The sequence below is a fragment of the Trichomonas vaginalis genome, chromosome III (assembly GCF_026262505.1).
Source record: "Trichomonas vaginalis G3 chromosome III, whole genome shotgun sequence".
Classification (NCBI taxonomy): Eukaryota; Parabasalia; order Trichomonadida; family Trichomonadidae; genus Trichomonas; species Trichomonas vaginalis.
The window spans coordinates 6429504-6450438 of NC_067205.1; the positions used below are offsets into that span (position 1 = coordinate 6429504).

General features: G+C 32.5%; 7 protein-coding genes and 1 pseudogene across 8 annotated transcripts, besides 2 other annotated features; 6 read left to right on the plus strand and 2 right to left on the minus strand.

Annotated features, from left to right (window-relative positions):
• Positions 1 to 1018: 1018 nt before the first annotated feature.
• TVAGG3_0652620 (tRNA (adenine-N6-)-methyltransferase protein) lies at positions 1019 to 1638 on the minus strand (the record flags this gene model as incomplete). The annotated part of the gene is made up of 1 exon (XM_001322025.1): positions 1212 to 1631. The coding sequence occupies one exon, from the start codon at positions 1629 to 1631 to the stop codon at positions 1212 to 1214; it is 420 nt and encodes a 139-aa protein (XP_001322060.1).
• A 2821-nt stretch (positions 1639 to 4459) lies between these two features.
• On the minus strand, positions 4460 to 6464 carry TVAGG3_0652630 (activation of GTPase protein; the record flags this gene model as incomplete). The annotated part of the gene is made up of 1 exon (XM_001322024.1): positions 4749 to 6422. One exon carries the CDS (start codon positions 6420 to 6422, stop codon positions 4749 to 4751), a length of 1674 nt encoding a protein of 557 aa, XP_001322059.1.
• A 1215-nt stretch (positions 6465 to 7679) lies between these two features.
• Positions 7680 to 9651: a mobile genetic element.
• Positions 9652 to 10785: 1134 nt separating this feature from the next.
• Positions 10786 to 11234, plus strand: TVAGG3_0652650 (protein of unknown function, DUF4106 family; the record flags this gene model as incomplete). Its single annotated transcript, XM_051241683.1, has 1 exon — positions 10786 to 11234. A coding segment is annotated over one exon (449 nt), but the record flags the coding sequence as incomplete, so codon positions are not given.
• An 852-nt stretch (positions 11235 to 12086) lies between these two features.
• Positions 12087 to 12293, plus strand: TVAGG3_0652660 (protein of unknown function, DUF4106 family; the record flags this gene model as incomplete). The annotated part of the gene is made up of 1 exon (XM_051241684.1): positions 12087 to 12293. One exon carries the CDS (start codon positions 12087 to 12089, stop codon positions 12291 to 12293), a length of 207 nt encoding a protein of 68 aa, XP_051088271.1.
• Positions 12294 to 14120: 1827 nt separating this feature from the next.
• Positions 14121 to 20935: part of a mobile genetic element that runs on past the window's edge.
• On the plus strand, positions 16050 to 16583 carry TVAGG3_0652680 (protein of unknown function, DUF4106 family; the record flags this gene model as incomplete). The annotated part of the gene is made up of 1 exon (XM_051241685.1): positions 16050 to 16583. The coding sequence occupies one exon, from the start codon at positions 16050 to 16052 to the stop codon at positions 16581 to 16583; it is 534 nt and encodes a 177-aa protein (XP_051088272.1).
• Positions 18459 to 18891, plus strand: TVAGG3_0652690 (annotated as a pseudogene). The gene has a single exon. A coding segment is annotated over exon 1 (433 nt).
• On the plus strand, positions 18926 to 19345 carry TVAGG3_0652700 (protein of unknown function, DUF4108 family; the record flags this gene model as incomplete). Its single annotated transcript, XM_051241686.1, has 1 exon — positions 18926 to 19345. The coding sequence occupies one exon, from the start codon at positions 18926 to 18928 to the stop codon at positions 19343 to 19345; it is 420 nt and encodes a 139-aa protein (XP_051088273.1).
• On the plus strand, positions 19847 to 20722 carry TVAGG3_0652710 (protein of unknown function, DUF4106 family; the record flags this gene model as incomplete). The annotated part of the gene is made up of 1 exon (XM_051241687.1): positions 19847 to 20722. One exon carries the CDS (start codon positions 19847 to 19849, stop codon positions 20720 to 20722), a length of 876 nt encoding a protein of 291 aa, XP_051088274.1.

Here is a 20935-nt window from a genome sequence, read left to right on the forward strand (position 1 = left end):
TAAAACCTCCCGCAACAGCACTTTTTTTGTGACTTTTTTCCTTCGTCTTTTTCTCCCATTTGAAAATAATTTTAGTATTTAGAATCAATAACAAAATCATCTCTATTGATATAAAAAATGGTCGACAGAAAAAATTGAGCAGCAAAAAATTTTTTCACAATTTTTTTCAAAGAATTTTTTTGATGAATTCAGCACGATAAACATATTGCACAATAATATTAACCAATGTCAAATTAGTTATCCTGTAAACATCTCAAAAACATGTAACGTTTTATTTTTTGTGATTACTAACAATAAGATATATATTCAGAATATCAAATTTTAAAAGAATTGATATGACTACTTTTTACTGAATAAATTCTTTATTCTTCTCAAAAAATTGTTCTTAATTTTTATCTTCTATATATTTGACCTATATCTATGATATATGATTTATCCATTTATTTGAATACTTTTGTTAGAAAATTTTGAAAGGAATTTTGGAGATTTAATAGAATACCATTATCTGTATTAAATATGCATAATTTAATTTTTTTATTCTCGGTTCCAACTGATCGTTATAATCGTCATTTTAATGGAAATATTTTCAATGGCCCTTCCTCAAAATGTCCTTCAGCGCTAAAGATATACAATTATCATAACATTGTGTCTTCAAATTTCTATTTTTTAGCTAAATATCACAATGAATATTGCGAAACCGATATTTTCAAAACATGAAATATCATAATTAGACTTTAATATTAAAGGGGAATAATAAACATGAGTACTATATTTTAACCGACGTATAAATGGCCACTATTATCAGTTTTTATTTCAGAACTGAATAAATTCAAATTATTGTCTGAGTAACTCAAAAGATAGAATAAATGCATAATATAACTAATGAGTCATGTTCGTTTCTTAAAATGGAAGCCAATTTCTTGATTTTTTTTGTATAATCTAATATATTTTATTTTAAGCTAAATGGATCATTTTCAAATTAGCAAAAAATCAATATGTGAGATATTTATTCTTGTATAAAGAATTATGAAGTTTATTGATTCTCATCCAGCGAAATATAAGCTGGAATATGACTGTAAATGAATTCGAAAGAATCTTCAAAAGGAGATGAACTATATTGAAATAATTAAACTAAGACTAAAGTTTTTATTTCGGAAAAAAATCTAAGAAATATGAAGTTATTCTCAAATAAATTTGAGATAATTTTGTATTTAGCATAATCCATTTGGTTGATCGCTTCCTTCATCATATAACTTGATATCAAGAATCGGAGTTCCATCAACTAGATCTAAGCCTTTGACATATATCTTCAAACCATCTATCTTTTGTATTTCCATGAATGATTTTCCAATTGGATTTGGTCTTACTGGAGAACAAGTTGCGAAAACTCCACGTGGATGTAAATGACGGCGATGAACAGGCTGAACTTGCTGTATTGATCTATCTGCTAAGTGTAAAAAAGAGAAAACCCAAATGTATTTGACTTTTTCCAAACCAAGAATGCATTCTGAAAATTGAGGCAGAATTTCGATTACTCCGCCTAGAATATCATCTTTTCCATTCAATGGAACTTCACACATCTGTTTGCAATCCGAGTGGACATAACCAACAGGTGAAGCAGTAAATTCCATTTTTTTTGAATTTTCGAAATTTAAGGGGGTATCACCAATAATTTTTTTTAATGGAATTGAACAAATTTCTTCACAAAAGCATATTTATTCACATTTTTAATATAATACCCTCTTAAACAAACCAAATTCGACCTGATCATGATGACTAAAATCGAAATAAGTCTTCATTTTGATAAAATATCTTTTCATAACCTTTTATTCTTTCATTTATTCGATCATTATATAGCAATTATTACTCACCTATAAAGCATTCGCTTAGAATTTGTTTATATTAATCATTAACGAACTATTTAAAAAATGTTTAGAAAATAACAAATATCTTTATGAAATACAGTCAATAAACAAAATTAAATATGAATATTTCAGATGTTGCTTAATATAATTTTGGTTAGAATGAATATTTGAAATAATATGAAGAAGAAAATGATAAAAATCTTCGTTTATTTCATAATAATCTTTTATTTCTGATTTAATTTGTATTTCATCTCCAAAATACATAGCTTTGCAGTTTTCTGTACTCAGATGAACTATTTTGTTTTCAAAAGAATTAGTTGATATTTGATCTGTATAAACTTGTCCATATGCTGAATATGAATCAATATTACAATGAATTACTTCAATAGATGAACCATAGTTTCTAAATAAAACACCACCCGAATTCCCTTTGATTACACAATCTTCGACAGTAAGTTTTGCTGAAGTATATGAAGTGATTGTTTCTGGTCCTTTATTGCTAAGAATGTTACTTTTCTGTAGAAAAGATGCTACTCTTGCACTATTAAAATTCACTCCATTATTATAATGTGAATTATTCGAAAATGTTGAATATGTAACAAATGAAGATGTAGCTCCATACAATATATCGAATGATGAATAATAAATACATAAACATTTAGAAATATTTGTTTTACTAATCTGAATATTTCCATATTGATGATAAACTGGTGCTTCTCCAATTCCTTCTTTTCCACATTCTGAAATAGTAGAAAAATTGAAAAAATTCTTAGCTCTATCAGAATCTGTTGCATAAACTCGAGAGTGGTGACCTTCAACATTTTCTCCATTGACACTGTTGTTTATAGAACAAATTTTATTTTGACAACATTCACCTGAATTATAAAAATAAAGACATGTTCCACCATCATTATCACCAGATATTAGTTTATTATATGAAAATGATGATGTTTCAACTAATAATTTATTCGAACTTGAACTTGTAGAAAAAAAGATCGTGTTGTCTGAAAAACCAGTGAAAATATCATCTTCAACATGATATTGACCATTTGATGGAATTTTCCCTCCGCTTGAATCTATGGGGCTTCCATCGAAAAAGTCGCCCCATTCTCGATGGAGAATTTGAAATGTTTACAAATAAAAAAATTTTTTTACTTCTATTTCTGGAAAGTTATTAAGTTGAAATTAGTCAATATACAAAAATATGGAAACACATCCAACCAATGGGATTGTAATATGTTTTGATCACCAGATATATTGAATATCGAAGAAGTTAAAATGAAGATTTTATTCAAACACATATTGAACTCTAAACCATTAAACATTAAAACAACATAGGAAGCAATGAATGATTATCTAGATGGGAACTTATCATTCACATTTCATCTGTGAACATAACAAATTTAATACCCAGTTTTCAAAAGATATTCATATTTTTTATTATCATTTGCTTTTATTTATTTTTTTCCTCATGAGACTTAATGGCAAATGTAGATTCTGTCAAATGCCACATTTTAGAAGATATCATAGGGTTTTAAAGTATATTACCATAAAAATTTGAAGTAATCAATTTACTTCTTTATTTAATTTAAAGACTTTTCGCTGGTCATACTTAGTCATCGACCATTATTTTATTTTTTGATCTTTGGGATTATTTTGTATGATCTTTAAAATTTGGTTTGAATAATTTCAGTAATTCATATTTATATATGAAGTTGTGATTGAGAGTAACAACATGTTATATATCAATGTTGTGAGATAATTCGACTTGATCTTGTTTTTCAGATTCATTTTCTGTTTGAGCTTGAAAAGATAAAGTATTCATTATTAATAAAGGGACCAAATTCAAGATTCCAGACCATAAACATTGGTAAAACCAGATCAAGTAAAAATGATAATTCTTATATGTAGGAAATATGTTGTAATAATTTGAAATATATAGAGTCATATTAAAAAATGAAATCCAATATAAAGATCTACGCAGTTTATACAATATTATTTCTATTATAAGACATATAGGAATCAGAAACAAGCTGATTTTAATTCGAATTCTTTGCGAATAATCAATGAGATCTTTCAATTTTGAAAAAAGAAAGTAATCTCAAGCAAAATGAAACTAAAACAAAATATAATGATAAATGAATACTGAAAATTTTAAGGTATGGAATATAAATATATAAACATAAATGCTTATATATTGTACCAAAAACGAAACTACCAGAATGATTATTAATATAACGGATATCCATCGCAAAACATTTGCTCCATACACATTTAAGATCTTCAAGACTTTTATAATTTGGTTAAAATATAAAGCAATAGATAAAATTTGTAAACATTTAAAGATGTTCCCAGTTATTAGAGTTGATAAAACCTGACCCTTATTATAGATGTCCGATTCAACAAAGATGTGAATATTTGAGAGATAAAAAAGAGAGTACACAATATTTGAAATAATCGTCACTAAATAAAAAATAATACTCATGTCATTCTTTTTAGTTTTCATAAGTTTGGATTGACGCAATAATACAACAAAATTATATGAATATATAAGAGATATAAAAACAGAGATTAAGAAAAATAGATACTTTAGAGGAGATTTGCACTCTGGTAAATAAGACATGTCACTTTTTAACATTTAACTAAATTAAAAAAAGTTCATACCATTTCACAAAGTCTATTCTATTGTCACTTTTGAATATAAGATGGGAATGCTTGAGAGAAAAGTTGGGGATTTAACATGGAATCTTTTCACAAGCAATGACCTATGATAGTGTAATAAACGTAATATAGCATACAATCATTTATTCAAGGAGTAAATAACGTACGTTTTTTTTTGAAAATATATTGAAATTTTGAAATACAATACAAACAATAAATTTATTAGTTTTCAAGAATGTATAGTTCAACATCAAGGATGTTTTCAGATGGTTCGAGAGTGAGTTGAGGTGAGTCAAATGTATCACATTTGCAAGATCGGACTTTATCAAGTCTGTCTCCGATGATGATTGCTGGATTTGGACCGCCAATCATTATTGTGTCATCATCGACAGATAAGTAATCTTTGTTTGGAGGACGAGGATGTTTGTAGCACTTCATAGTTGAATCCTTGATGTGGAAAACAAAATTAGAAGTGTTTCTTGAGTAAACACTTCCTGTCTTTTCGAGCTGATCTGAAAGAAAAGCTCCGATGATTGACTTGTCTGTCTTAATAATCAATATATGTGCACCTTTCTTCTTCATCTCGTTCAAAAGAGTCTGAAGAATTGTTCCATCTTTAGAAAGTGAATAAGACAGAGAAGGATTCTGTCTCAAGTATATGAAAGGAATGTATTCTTTAATAACGAAATAGTTCTTCGTGTCGAGAAGTCGACCTTCGTGAATTATCTCGATTTCGTTGAATTTCCTCTGTACATTCTTTTGGTATTTAACAATCTCTTCTGATGGAATGATGTTCGCAAGATCTGATAGTACATTCAAATTAAGTTTCCGAGGGAAGTCGAGAGGATTGAAATCGCCTCGAATTTGGTCATTAAATATCGATGCAATCATTTTAGTGTTTTTGATAGTTTCTGAAATTTTGTTGTTGTCCGTTTCGATGCGTTCAAGACCAAATAGATGTTTCTTGCGACTCATGTATATACTGAAACTCTCTTTCAAGAATGTTCGCAAGTTTTGTGGTTTTGAAAAACCACTAAATGTATCTAAGATGATTGTTACGAATTCTTTTGGTGAATTTGACTTCAAAAGAATATCTGAGTTGATCTTGAATATAGTTGTTATGAATCGGAGCAATACTTTCCTTCCTTCAACAATAAAACTGTCGAAAAATGTTAATGCAATTGGTAATTGACTTATCGGAATGAAAAATGAAGGAAGTAATGCGAGTATAAGGAAATCTATGCCAACACCAAGAGATTTTGCTTTCGAAACAACATCTGGAGTCTTAATATTTAATAACTTTTCGATTGCAACACCATTTTTGTAGTAATTCTTTCGATTGAGTGTAAAATACCAACTGTCTTCTTGAGATCGACGTATCATTGCTTGTAATGAAGCGTATGCTGCTGGAGGTTCCATGAATAAAAGTAATATTACGGCAATTACTGGAAGAAAAGGGGAATATTCAATGCCTTTGTTTGTTGCCCAGATAGCTCTAAGAAATTCTTTAACTAATGGTTGGATTTTCTCAGGTAAAAACTTGATGATGTAAGCGGAACCGCTAAATAGATCTTCGAGCGAATGTTCGTGAACTTTGTTTGATTTTAATTGGCGATTTACTAGAGATAACGCATTCTCATAGACATTTCCTAACTCATCAATTAATTGTTTGCCATTTGAAGCCATCAACCATACATCTTGCCTCATCGTAGCAGGTATTCCCATTCTAGCGGTAAGTTTCAACTTCTTTTGATTCTTAAAAATATTATCGCCTAACTTTGAAAAAGCAGCTTTTCGCAAGTTTTCTTCTTGAATCCACTCATCAGTCAGTGAGAAATTAAGTTCATCAAGAAAACCATTGATTCTATGGTCAGGATCTTTGCTAACAATTGACATTTATGAAAAGATTTTTGAGAAAAAAAGACAATAGGAATTTTTCAGCGTTGTAAATTTTTTTTATTTCAATCTGCGATCAAATTATTAATAATTTATTCTCCTTGAATATTACTACATATCGATTAACTCTTATTAATAATTTATTCTCCTTTAGAAATTTGATGCTAAAAATGCATCGTTCGATCATTCTAATAAGTTCTTTGGATATTTGAAGTCAATTCATACGAAAATCTTATTTGGAACCTCAATGAGAAACCGAGAACCGATGAAAGAGCAGATTTCTTATCAATTTGATTGGATTATTAACTTTTCAGAAAACTCATAGAAAATTTGAGAGTAATATTGCATTAATAAGAGTTTTGACAAGAAATCATAGATTCTCCTTATCAAATCAATTCCACATAGAAGAAAACTGTTAATTTTTCAAAAATATTTATTTCGTCAATGACATACTTATGAAGCTTTGAGTTTAAATTTTATCATCCGAATTTAATGCATAAATCACATAAATTAAATTGAACAACTATTAATGCATTGATTGTTGCCCAAAATAAAAAAAAAAAAAGGTAGTGGGGCTTCCAGGGGCTGCGCCCCTTCTAGCCCTGAAGATGATTAGTATAATTATATAGTAAAAAATTAAAGTTTTTATTCGATAAGAACGACATCGCTATTGTTTTCTTCTTCCTCCTCCTCTTCTTCATTGTCAGTATCTGATGGCTCTTTGTCAGCCACATGACCAGCAACAAATATTGAGACAAATTGTTTCTTTGGTTTTGTTAGCAGGAACTTTTGATGGTCGTAGAACACGAATTCTACATTTTGAAAATGCTGTGCTGAGTATTCTGTGAAATGGGAAATTGGAATTGGTTCTCCCATGCCAAAACCAGCAATGGACGCGAACAAAACATCGTCTTCGACTCTTGCAGGTTTGTCAATTGCAACAGTAGTTATTATGTGGGGTTTTCCTTCACATCCTGCAAGAGATTGTACATGATAGATTGCTTTTTCTTCTCCCTCAGGAACTGAAAGTGTGAAATGGAATGAGAGTTCTCCATATTCATTTGCTTCTTCGTAATAGTTGTATGTTGTAGGATACACCAATTGAAATTTTCCTATTCTTGTTTCCCTCAGGTGTTGTCTATATTGCTTGGGAAAACATAAAATAAATTGCTCTATAGCTTGTGTTGCTATTAGATTGGTTGTAACTGGTAATTTTGAGGCGAAAAGGTCTACAAGAACACCGGGATTTTTTATGTCGAAACAATAAGAATTACCGAAAAAGTGACAAAACATCAAAAACAGGGAGGGGGTCTCAATTTTTATTACTTATATTATTTTACAATATTTATATAAATACTCTTTATAATATATTTTACTATAAAATTATACCTCAAATTCAAATATTTAAAATATTATTTACATAATTATCTCAAAATTATATTTTTATATATTATTTTTCATATGTATAAATCATATAATCTATATCTATGCAAATCTCATCTAAAATTTTTTGAAACAAACCGCTACCATTTTATAATGGTCCATCTTAAATTCATCATAAATTCTGGTACATGTTAGTACCAGAGTCTTCAAATCTCAAACACTCTGGTACCAACATGTACCAGACGCGAGTTTCCAATGCCCTCGTACGATTTTCTATTAAGATCTTCTTGAATGAGAAGGTCTTCGTAGAAACTCGTACGAGGGCTTCTCTTTTAAATACTCTGGTACCTGCTGGTATCGGAGTCGACTTTACAGCCCTTTCCCCAATTTTGAAGCTGGGGAAAGTTTTCAAGCAATGAAAGGGAAGCTCTCGCTATGAGGTGAAAATCTAGAATTTTTACCTCATAGCGAGTAATCCTTTGTTAATTGCTTGAAAACTTTCTTCAAATTATCAAAATTTCGAGGAAAGTTTCCTTGCTTCAAAGTAGAGATGGAGCCCTTTGAGCCACTGCATATAGGTCAGTGACTCAAAATACTCCATCTCTACTAGAAATCGCCAAAATTTGGGTCGCAATCTTTGAAATGCGACGCAAGTTTTGGCAATTTCGCGAGGGGCTTGCTCCATTTGGTGCATAGATTCACACTCTATGCACCAGATGGAACAATTCTTTCGCTGACAGCGGTAAACTTTGTCTGAATAGTTTAACATTCAGACAAAGTTTTCCGCTGTCAGAGAGGGAATGGAAGGGTAAGAGGTATATATTCATAATGTATACCTCTTACTCTTCCATTCCCTCAAGAAAGTTCAAAAACTTGGGTGCAATCAGTTCTGATTGCACCCAAGTTTTTGAACTTTATATAAGGAATTGTTGGCTATGATGTACTGATTCATGATCAGTACATCATAGCCAACAATTCCTTCGCAAACAGTGGGAAACTTTGTCTGAATAGTTTAACATTCAGACAAAGTTTCCCGCTGTCAGGGAGGGAATTAGAGGGTGGGAGATATATAGATAGACTATAAATCTCTCACCCTTTAATTCCCTCAAGAAAGTTCAAAAACTTGGGTGCAATCAGAACTGATTGCACCCAAGTTTTGAATTTTGTATAAGGAATTGTTGGCTATGATGTGGATAGCCGCTGCCAGACCAAATGAATTAACCGTTGTGAATAACGTTTCTGAATCTTTATTTAAAAAGATAAAATATCACGATTTTGGCTGCGTTAAAAATCAAAGAATTGATGTTTTTGTCAAAAATCTTTTAGAAGAAGTTGCACCCAATTACTTTTATCGTATTAAAAACGATTTACTTCAAACAGGTTTTATTCCTTCAATTAGAATTCGCGAGCCTCGATTGACAGATTATAAAACAAAATTGAAAAGAGAAGTTCAATCACGTTTATACCAAGTATTAAATTTTGTTCAGAATCAAGAAGCCAATTTGAATCCATTAAGATTTTTATTGGAAAATGCTGAAGAAAAACTTTCTCAAATAAATGAGAAGATACAAAATTCAATTACATATTTAAGATCGTTTGAAATTCCAAATGAATTGTTAGATACGTATATGTTAGAAATTAATGAATTTTGTTATAATTCTCCAGATTATATTTTAGAACATTTCGAAGAATTTTTAGAGGATTTCAAAGAAAAGAATAATTTAATAGACTAAAAAATTTATTATTTTTATTTATTGTGAATTTTAAATTGTCACTTTTTAAGTGTTACTCCCTATTGAAAGTGTCACTTTTTGGGTGTCACTTTTTCGGAAATTCTTATATACTCGCTTGTGTTGCTATTAGATTGGTTGTAACTGGTAATTTTGAGGCGAAAAGGTCTACAAGAACACCGGGATTTTTTATGTCGTTTTCAATTGGTTTAACAGATTCTATGACTTTGTTAAACATTTCACTATAATCTGAGTTGTCTTCGACCCCCCAATTGTTAAGAAGTTTATACAACAATTTCAGTCTTTTCATGGCGTATTTTCTTTGAATGGATTCGGGTAGCGAGAGGTTACAGTCGTCGGTTTGTGTTTCGTTACTCGAATATTGTTCAAGAGAAATTAAATCTTGAAATTGTGCTCTTGTTAACATACTTGTAGAACTATGTGAAACTTGTTCTGGTGCTGGTTGTAAATCTGTTTCAGATGTTTCTGTTGTGTTTTGAGAAGAAGAAGAACTCAAATTGTTGGACAATTTGTCTTGAATTGTAGAACTATGTGAAACTTGTTCTGGTGCTGTTTGGACAACTGTATCTGTTGTTTCTGTTGTGTTTTGAGTAGATTGTCTTGAATTGTCCAACAATTTGTCTTGAATTGTATGAGGAAGTTGCTTTGGTATTATAGGAGGTCGTAAGGGTTTTGAGAATGGTGAGACATAAGTTGTAGGAACTTTAACTGCAGAGGTAGTCGACGAATTGTTTGCGACACTTTTTCTTCCTTCCATTATGAAAAATAAACTGTTTTTTTCGGACTACTCATAGAAAAGTTTAAAATAAACCGTTTTCGTCAACGGTAACCCCATCTATAATTTTATTTTATTGAAAAGTCTCCGTTGGCAAACCGTTCCATCTCAAATATTTGAGAAGATAACTTCACATTTTGACTTTTAAATACATATTTTTCACCATCGGACAAACTTTTGACAGAAAGGAGCTTACACATACTTTACACTTGTCAAAATATTTTTAACATACGATAGTATATATTTGCTCGAACAAATAATGGTCTATCGTCAACGCTCATAGAGATAGACCCACTTTTCTAAAGTATATATTTGAGTACTTTAAAAAAATATTATAGAACGATATAACAAATATTTTACAAAACTGACAACACTTTGACCGAGTAGTTTTTTGTGCTGAACAAAAAGTGTCATATAAACATCTGTCAAAAACCGCTTTTTAACTTCACTTAAAATGCCACCTAAGCTACGTAAGAATATACGTAAGAGGAAGGGAGCATTGAAACATCCAATAGTAAAACTGACACCACAACAACAGTTGCAACAACAAATGATGAATGACCCCACTATGTTGCAACAAATGTCAAGCAACCCTATGCTTTTAAACCGAGTTATTGGTGCACAGAGTGGAGGTTTAAGAGCGGCACTTTTAGCGAAAATGGCAGGCTATGGTGGAGCTGCAGACGGAACAGCTTATAACCCTCAAAGTCAAATGAATTTGAGTTCACTCAAAAATCAAATAACAGATGTCAAAAAGTCAAACATAGACATACAGAAACAAATAAGTGAAAACGAAAAGAAACTAGAATATGACAGACACACAAAGAAACTCAATGAGTTAAACGTAGAGAAAAAAGAAGAAAGAAGAACAACTGAAAGAACTAAGTACAGAGGAATATGCGAAAAAAAGTGTCAGAAAAAGCAGCAGAAGTAGCAAAAATGGAACAAGATGTTATAAATTTGAAAAAACCATACTACTCAATATAAAGTACTGAAAGATGAAGAAATAAAACAAAAAGCCCTGAAGACATATATGGATAGCGATGAGTATAAAAAAGAAGTTGAAGCAAATGTAAAGGCAGAAAAACTTTTACAGTTGCAAACCAAACCGTACAGTATGAAAACTTAGCACAAGAAAGTAAAAATAACGACGCAGCCATGCAAAAAGGCAATGAAAAGTGCAGAATATATAAAAGCTAATAATGACTGGTTAGATGCCCAAGCCAACGCTAAAGCAGCCCAACTTATAGGGTCAATAAGGACAAAAATACAAGCGGATGAAGACAGTTCAAATGAAGCTTTAATGAATGCTGACTTTAAGAATGCCTTCGAAGCTCTTCATAGTAAGGTGAAACTAGTGAACGACTTCTCATCTGAAAAAACTGAAGTCTGAGGTTTCGACAAAGAGTTAAGAGAAGTAGCACAAAATATGACGAAAATAACAGATGCAGCAACGAGACAGGCAGTTCAAAAGTGCCTATGACGCCGTTAGAGCAACTGTTGTGGAAAGTCAAGAAAAAGAGTTACAACAGACCAAAACAGACCTAGTAAATGCTTTCTTAAAAACGAAAAGTCAGGTAGGACATTATGCTGCAGATGGAACATATGTGCCAGCTGGTGGAACTTATATACCAGCTGGTGGAACTTATATACTAGCTAGTGGAACTTATATACCAGCTGGTGGAACTTATATACCACCAAACCCTTCAAGAGAAGCACCCGCACCAGGACTACCTAAAACATTTACATCGTCACATGGACACAGACACAGGCATGCACCACAACAACAACAACCAACAATTCAAAATCCAGCACCACAACAACAACCAACAATTCAAAATCCAGCACAACAACCACCTCCACAACCAGCACAACAACCACCTCCACAACCAGCACAACAACCAGCACAAACAGAGCAAGGACATAAAAGAAGTAGAGAACAAGGAAACCAAGAATTCTTAAAAATGCTTAAGGAAGGTTATGGTTACCCAGATACTCTTGACTTTAGTGACAGATATAAAGAAGCTATTAGAAAGTTCAAGGAAGGAAATACTGACCCGAACCTATTTAGCTTTATGGTTCAGCACCAAATAGATATAATTTCAAACCTGGAAAATACAAGCTCGCTAAGGGATATGATTTAATAGCATATCATCCAAATGACATGGATGAATTTACTCCGAGATATTTGTTGTCAGAGATAAATGATAATTCAACTATCTTCATGAAACGCGTAAAAAATAGAGACGGAACGAAAGAAGAAAGGGTTATGAATGCGGATGACTTAAATAGGGAACTTGTTAAAAAACGGTCTCGGAATATATGAAATGCCACCAGATGAGGTACAAGAAACTCAACAGGAAGAAGTTCAGATACAACCAGACATGGAAGAAATAGTTCAGCAACAACAGCTAGAAGAGCCAGAAGGAAACGAACAAGTCCCTTCCTTTGGAAACTAACTTCACAGAACTAGATGAAGATTTGGAACAGCCGAAAAATCTTGACCCTCAACAAGAGTATGCGGAGAATATGGAATCTTTCCAAGGTCTAAGAAAAATTCGGCTTGACATAGTAGAAGAATATCGAAAAATGTTCGCCGACATACAAAAGACTCCAACATCAGATGAAAATATTCAGCATAGAATGGAAAGTACTGAAAGAAAATGTACGCAAATACAATAATCCTTTTTACTTACGACCATATAACGTTCAATCTTTGGCTGAACTCGGTGAAAATAAAAGGTTAAATTTCAACAAAACATATAGAAATGAAACATTGTTTAAAGTTCATTCAAACCTAACCAATATGGAAACAAACCTACTTTTGTTTCTGCAGACTATGGAACTACAATGAGATGGGGTCATAAAGCTAATCCGGATAGGTGGTTCATAAACTTACAACCACAATTCCAAGAAGTTGTAGACGCAATGGAAGTGAATGGTGAACCAGATATAGCTGGTATTTTCAGCGCGGCTTTAATGCCATTGAAAGATATGAAACATGCAGATATTTTGGACCAGTATGAAATGAACATGGCTGATGGAAATAAACATCTGACGTTCTAGAACATTTATCTCAAAGAACTACACAGAAACCATAGAGATGGTATATTGGTGAAGAGTTTAGAAAGAAAGTTAGGGAGAAAGAAGGAAGAGAACCTATTGTACATGACCTTGCAAACGAAAGTTTGCAAAATGTCATAAAAACTTACTTTGCAGACAATGAATCGAGAAGGGATGAATATTTAAGAAAACTCAAATGGACAGTACCAAATGAAATGTTAGTATTGAAAAACATGTTCCTTGACAAAATAAAACCAACTACAGAAATAAATGACGCAAGACTGAAACAGTGGGTAAAAGCTTTCCCATTCACAAAAGATATTATTGTAACATGGAAAGAAAACCAGAATGGCTACAAAAACATATATTTGGAAACGAGCTTATTCCATATGGACAAGCTCTGTTTGAAGAGCTTGAACCGGAAACTCAGGAAAGAGTCATGCAAACAATACGCGAAGACTCAAATACAAACTATGACAAAATCTTTCTAGGATAAGGTTACCTGAGATGGGCGACCAGAGCCCAAAGGCAAAAAGGACATGGGAAATTTACAACATACTAGGTGAACATGAGGCAAAGATGCAACAAAACTCAGTCAGGAAGAAAGTAAAGCTTGGTCCGAAACAATTATGACACATAAATCCAACTATTCTATATTTTTACCCATATGAAATGTACGCCGCTCAGAATATAACGCCAACAGTTTTGGATGCCATGAACGGAAATGTTTCCGAATGGTATAACGAATGCGACAATGCCATTAGAAGGTCAGAAATAGTTCCTGGAACTTACGAATATACAACTGCTGTTTCTTATGGAAACGTAGGTGAGTTTGGAGAAGGTTCTTCAACAACAGTAGATATTGCTTGCGACAGGTTTCATATTATTTCTATTGACAACTCATTCTTATACGTGGAACAAGACATTGAAATAAAACCTTCTGCCAAGTTGTCTGACAAGAAAGGTTGCAATGGAATTTTCTATGTCGGATACCAATATGCTCCAGAAGTTTTCATGGGATATAAGATATATTCTAACTCTGACTTAGTTCAAACAGTAACATGGGCAAACTATGAATGGTTCGCTTTGAGAAACTCAGTACAACCACAAGCTAGAGAACAAACAGACCAGTATGCAACTATTGAGAAAATAAGAAGACTTGACCCTAACGTTCCAGGAGTTTATGTTAACCTTTCTGGTTCAGATGGAAATGCTGTCACTAAAGTAAAACTGAAACTTAGAGTTCCTTTGTCATCTTTCCTCATCTTCAGGTTTTTAAGATACTTGCCAAACTGGGCAGGAAAAATTTCTATTGAACTTACTCCAAGCAAAAATAACTTAGTCATTGCACCAACACAAGACCCATTCACTCTTACAGACGTAAAGGGAACAAATCAAACGTCATTCGCCGATTTTGCAAAGACAAAGTTGACTTAGACTTTGGTTTCTCAAACTCAACACTGAAGTAAACTATTATTTCAATGCTGCTGGAACTGCTTGGGACCCAGTTAAGTTCACATGCGAAAAATTTGAATGCAAGAGAATAGAAAGCAGACTTGCAGTCTATATGTTGGACCCAGATATTTCAAATGCTTTAGCTGCCAAATATATTGCAGTTCCACTTATGTTCCCTATACACCAAATATCTGTCAAAGACTTTGCAGGTGAAGTTGGAAACCAAAGTGCTGACCCAGGTGCAAGAACAGATATTGCTTTAACAACTGCAATGAAACATGCAGATACTATGTTTGTACTGTTCAGACGAACTATAAATGACTATTCTTGTTTCTACAACCCCTGGTATTAAATATCATATAAACATAGATGGCAAATATTATCCAAGAGAAGAATATTCTACAGTTGAGGATATGAGGTCATACAACTTGACATTAGATGCTATGAACTTTAACAACAACTTCACAACAACCATTAACCCTGAAATGCAAAGTTCTATTATGCCATATGTGAAAGTATGGACTCATACAGGAGGTCAAAAAACTCAATATACAAATGGAGACCGTTCAAACTTTTGGCTTGGCATTCCATTTGCTGACTCAGAAGACTTTATGGGTGGTATTTCAACTGTTGGTACTGTACAAATACAATATACTGGTGACAGAGACGGTCCAGATGAATTGAGAGCAAAGAAGTTTACAAAACCAATAGCACTTTTCACGGAAGATGCTCTTTTGAAGATTCGTTCGATGAAACCTGCTGGGGCTCCTCAGATTGGCATAACGACAGCTTCTATCGAGCAGATTTTGGCAGCAGGTCAGTAAGTTGTTCTTGAACTGACTTCTCTCCGTCAAATATTAACAGTACGCCAGTTTTGACATAATATTGTAAGATAAACTTACCTTTAGAAATATCTGTAAGTTTTGAAGTTATATTTTTGTCTGCTTCAAGAACTTTCACCATTTCAGTTATACCAACTTTCTTTGCTTTATGAAAATATTTAGGTTCAGCAAATATTGCTATTCTATAACATTTTCCATTGTTTGTGTAAAGAACTATTCTGTCAATGTATTTGTATTGTTTGTGAGTATAAACTTTGTTCTGCTTCAATTCAATAAGATATCCGAATACGTCCATCTTTTTATTCTAAGTAAAATGTCATTTCCGAAAAATAGAAGCGTAAGTGTTTCAAAAGGTTTAATGGCGGTGGCAGATGTGAAGTTAAATTCACCAACTCAAACAAACAGTCAAAGTGTTGTTGTCAATGTCAAAGACAGAGATGTTGAAGTGGGGAAACCATACGAAGACGAAGATGGTATAACAATTGTTCCTGTAAAAGAACCAACATATCCTGAAGTTAGCAGAGACTTAAGTTCTGTTGCAGATATTCGAAACGACTACCAACAACTGAAAGACAAACTTCAAACTCAGGAGAAGATTTGTCAAGCTTTAAGTATAATGTTAAACTTGGTCGAACACAACCCTGTAAAAGTGAACTCATATGTCATTGCACCTCATGAAGTTTTGAAAGAACTATTGAAACTTTTGACAGAGGCAGACGATATAAACATCAAAGAAATAGAACCCGACATTAGTTGCTGTGGTGTTTCATATAATGCCATTGACAAGATATACGTTATGAAAGGAGGTGAAACGTTGAACTTAAAATATAGTTTCCCAGACGTTATAAAAATATTTGACGACCACAACATTTCATTAAAATTTATTTGCTAAGTAAAAATGTCAAAACTTCTTGAAAGATGTTTGAAGAAAAATAATATAGACTTTATTTCATGTAAAGGACTTTACACACTTTTAAACGATATGAAAGACCCTGTTTTGTTTGTTCGTGTAGACAAAGGAAAGTTCTATGTCTTTACAAAATATTTGAACTTCTTAGACAGAGAACTTCAAGAAACGCCATGTGAAAGTTTAGATGAAGTTCTTCTCCACTTTCAGAAAAACTTTTAAATATATATAAATGGCAGAAGACATTAATGGTTTATACTATTACGACTAAAAACCTGAGTCATATAATTCTATACAACAAACTTACAAAGTCCTCAAGGACGATATTGTAAACTAACCTTAAACACAATGACGACTAAAGCCTGTTTTGCTCTTTGACACCAGAAGACTTTATTGTTGTGAATGGTAAAAAATACTCCTTTGAAGATACTTACTCAGATATACCACAACAGGTTTGTGTTGACTTATTTAATACTTTACGTACGAGTGTAACATGTGCTGCAACTAGAGCAGGTTTCATTATGTTTGGATGTCCGACTGAGTTTACTATAAACGATATGAGCTATAATACAAAACTTATTTCTGGTTTTTACTACCAACAGTTTCCTATAACAGGAAAAGGTGTCATACAAGGAATGTCTATTCCATTGACATTAAGCACACCAATCTTATATATTGTTTCAAACTTAGGTTCAAAGTGTTATTCGAATGTCGACAGAAACTATTATGACCAAAAGATACTTATGCGTATAAACAATACTTTCTCTGCTGGTTTGCCTATTGTTCATTCGAATGCAGAATTTTCAACCTTAGTGAACTCAACACTTTGGCAAGTATAACGTTGACATTAGTTGACGCAAACTTTGTTCCTGTAAAACTTTTAGTCCTATGATTTGTTTCAATGACGGCAGAAAGTTTCGAATTGGAAGATGCAACTGGTTGAAAGTATTGTATTACAAGAACAACTTCAACAACAAATAGCTCAAGAACAACAAATGCAACAAATGGAACAACAAAGTCAAGAATAAAAAAATATTATTTTTTTATTTTTATAAAAATGTACAGAATAGATGTTTCAGATTTTTATGACTTCCAAGCATTCAGAAATATGTGTCCATTTAGAGACTAAACAAAGCAGTCGAGAATTTGAAACGTTTAGTCATTTATGTTGACTCTGCCCCAGAATGTTATGTCATGAAAGAATGGGATGTTGTCTTAACAAACCAAGAGCAACAATAGTGTCTGAACAAGAATGTAGACAGAAACTTAAGAAAATAAAAGTCGTACAAGTTGGCATGAAGATGTTAGATGCTTGGGATATCTTATTGTCAAAACTTGAAGATTTTTCAGTCGTGGTTATAAAGTTCTATACACCTTCTCCAAACTTCTATTCTATCTTCACTGGATATAAATATGAACAAAGTAGAATGGAAAGAAAATATTATAGAAGCTTGTTAGACCATGTCAAAGAAATTATATGCAATGGAAACGAAAGAGTCTATGAGTATATCTTATGTTGGTTTGCAAATATCTTACAACATCCAAGTGCTAAAAATGAAACTGCTCTCATTATAATTGGAAAACAAGGAACAGTAAGAACACATTCTTTACAAATATCTTATGCAAACTGTTAGAAGGTTATTCGAACCCTAATATGACAAACTTAGAAAACATCTGCGGTAAATTTAACTCTTCAATTGAGGAATATGAAACTTATAGTTTGCAATGAACTTCAAAGTATAGATACAACAAAAGTTTTGAACTCAGATGCTTTGAAAGAGTCTTATAACAGACAAAGTTGGAGTTGTTGAAAGAAAGTATAAAGACCAAAGAGTTTGTGAAAATGTTGCAAACTTCATTATGGTTTCAAAACAATGTTGTTCCGATGAAGTTAGAAAGTTCTGACAGAAGATATGTAGTTGTCAGAACGTCAGATTCTCATATGCAAGATACAGAATATTTTGACGACTTAGCAGAAACTTTGACATCTGACTTTTACAACCACTTGTTCTCATATTTCATGACATTAGATATTTCTAAGTTCAATCCAAGACAAATTCCACATACCGAAGAGAGACAAACATTGTTAGAAGCAAACAAGAGTGTATATGAACTGTTCATAGAAGAAACTGACTTTGTGTCATTAGATGAAAGGTCATTGTACGATTCGTATAAACAATATTGTCAAGAATATGGTTATATGGCAGCTTCTAAACGAACATTCTTGGCAAATGTCAAAAGTCTTTTAGATGTTCAGAATGGTGTATATACAAAGAAAAATTTTTCTGAGTAAATTTTAAAAAAATTTTTTTTATCCGATAGAAAAGATGACGAAATATATTTCAGTAAACAAGTACATGTCAGGACTTAAAGAAGAACTAGACCCATTCACATATTTGAATGTTTACTTCTACCATTTTGAAAAGTCTTCATTCAGCAAAGTTTGGAACATCGAACCAGTTAAGTTTGCTATTGTGACTAAAAATGGTGCGAAATTTGAAGACTTAGACATAGAAGGTTTGTTAGCAGTCAAAGAAAGTTTTGACAGAAGGTTCTCAAACCTTAAAGAAGGCAAAGCATACAAACTTGTTATACCTTATGAACCAAAGAAAGCAGACGACTATGAATATTATGAGTCTAAGATAGTTGAAGTTCAAGGTAAATTGGGTAAAAAGATTTTAGAGTCTAAGCCAGTGTTTGCCCCTAAAGAGGAAGAGAACATTGACATTGACCCAGAAATGTTCTAAAAATAAAATTTTATTTTTACATGTCATATCTCCCCTTCTCTGGAACTGGTTCAGGTTCTTTCTTCTCTTCTACTTTTTTCTCTTTCTTTTCTCTCTTCTTCTTCTCTGGTGGAGTTATGTCAAATTTGGCGCAACTATATTTATGTAAAAGTTCTTTGTCCTTTAATAGCTCATCTATTCTGTTTTTTATTTCATCTTCAAGAACAGCGCATGTGTCTTCTTTGCATTCTAAGAAGTTTTGTTGGACTTCATCTCTCCAAGAGGCGTCATCTCTGTCAACAAGTCTGTCATTGACAAATTTTAAGACTGCTCTGCTTAATGTTTTATGGTTCTTGTCATATTCCCAGAAACAGAACTTTAGAACAAATTCACCTTTCTTGTTTACACTATGTAAGATTTTATGGTCGACAGATGTTTTGCTGTCAAAAGTTTGTCTCGAATATAGATAGCGAAATCGCTAGACATTTTCAAAAAGATAAAAATTTTAATTTTTCTAAAAATATGTTAGAAAAAAAGTTTGCTGACATTGACAAGAAATTTGAGAATGTTTTAAACAAGAACAAGAGGAAGTTAGAAAATGCTCAGATAAAGCCTATACATGACAAGTTCTTATTTGCTCAGAATGATATAACAGGTCTAATTGCACCACCTGGGTCGGGTAAGACTTTCACTTATCTTAAAATGGCTGCACAACAACAAGAACTAGATGAGAAGAACCCATTCTATGAGTTAGTTGTTATTTGTAGTACTTCTGGTCAATTTGACCAAACCGTCAATTCGTTCAAAGATATTATAAAGAAGTCTAAGTTAGTATGTATAAAGGATACTGAGTTGTTAGATTGGATAAAGAAGTACCAAAGAAGAGTTTTGAAGTATAATGCTATAAATGAGTATATAAATTCTAAGTTTAAAGACCCAAATGAGGAAATGCAGAGAATATTAGAGAAGAAACACTTCAGAAACAAACAGAAAGAGATAGAATACATTTCGAAGAAATTGCAATCTTACGATTGGAAGACTTACCCTCATAGATGTCTTCTTATCTTAGATGATTTCGCCTCTCATCCTTTGTTAAAGAACAGAGAACAAGATATGTGTCGAATTCTTAAGAAGCTCAGACACTTTAACATCTCAGTCGTAATATGTGTACAGACAGCAAAGAGTTTAAGTAAGGATGTAAAGAGAATACTTACTGACATAATACTTTTCCCCGGATTGTCCGAAGACGATTTCATGGAACTTATGAAAGAGTCCATGGCAGGTAAGTTTGACAGACATGAACTATGGGAAAAGTACAAAGTCATACAAGACCCTCATACTTCTTTCAGAATTCATATCTACGCAAACAAAGTTCAAATTGTAAAAAGTCAAGCGTAAAAAATGTAAGTGTTTAGTCTTAGTAAGTAAGTCTGTTGTGGTGCTGGGTCTGTCGGTTCTTCTGGCTTTGGAAGGCATTCAGGAAGAGGAACGTCAGTCATCCGTTTGTGTCCTGTCGGAAGGAAGAGTTCTTCCTGTCGGAATGAAAATTTTTTCCTGTCGGATGGAAAAATTTTTCCTGTCGGATGGAAAATTTTTTTCTGAAGTTCGACC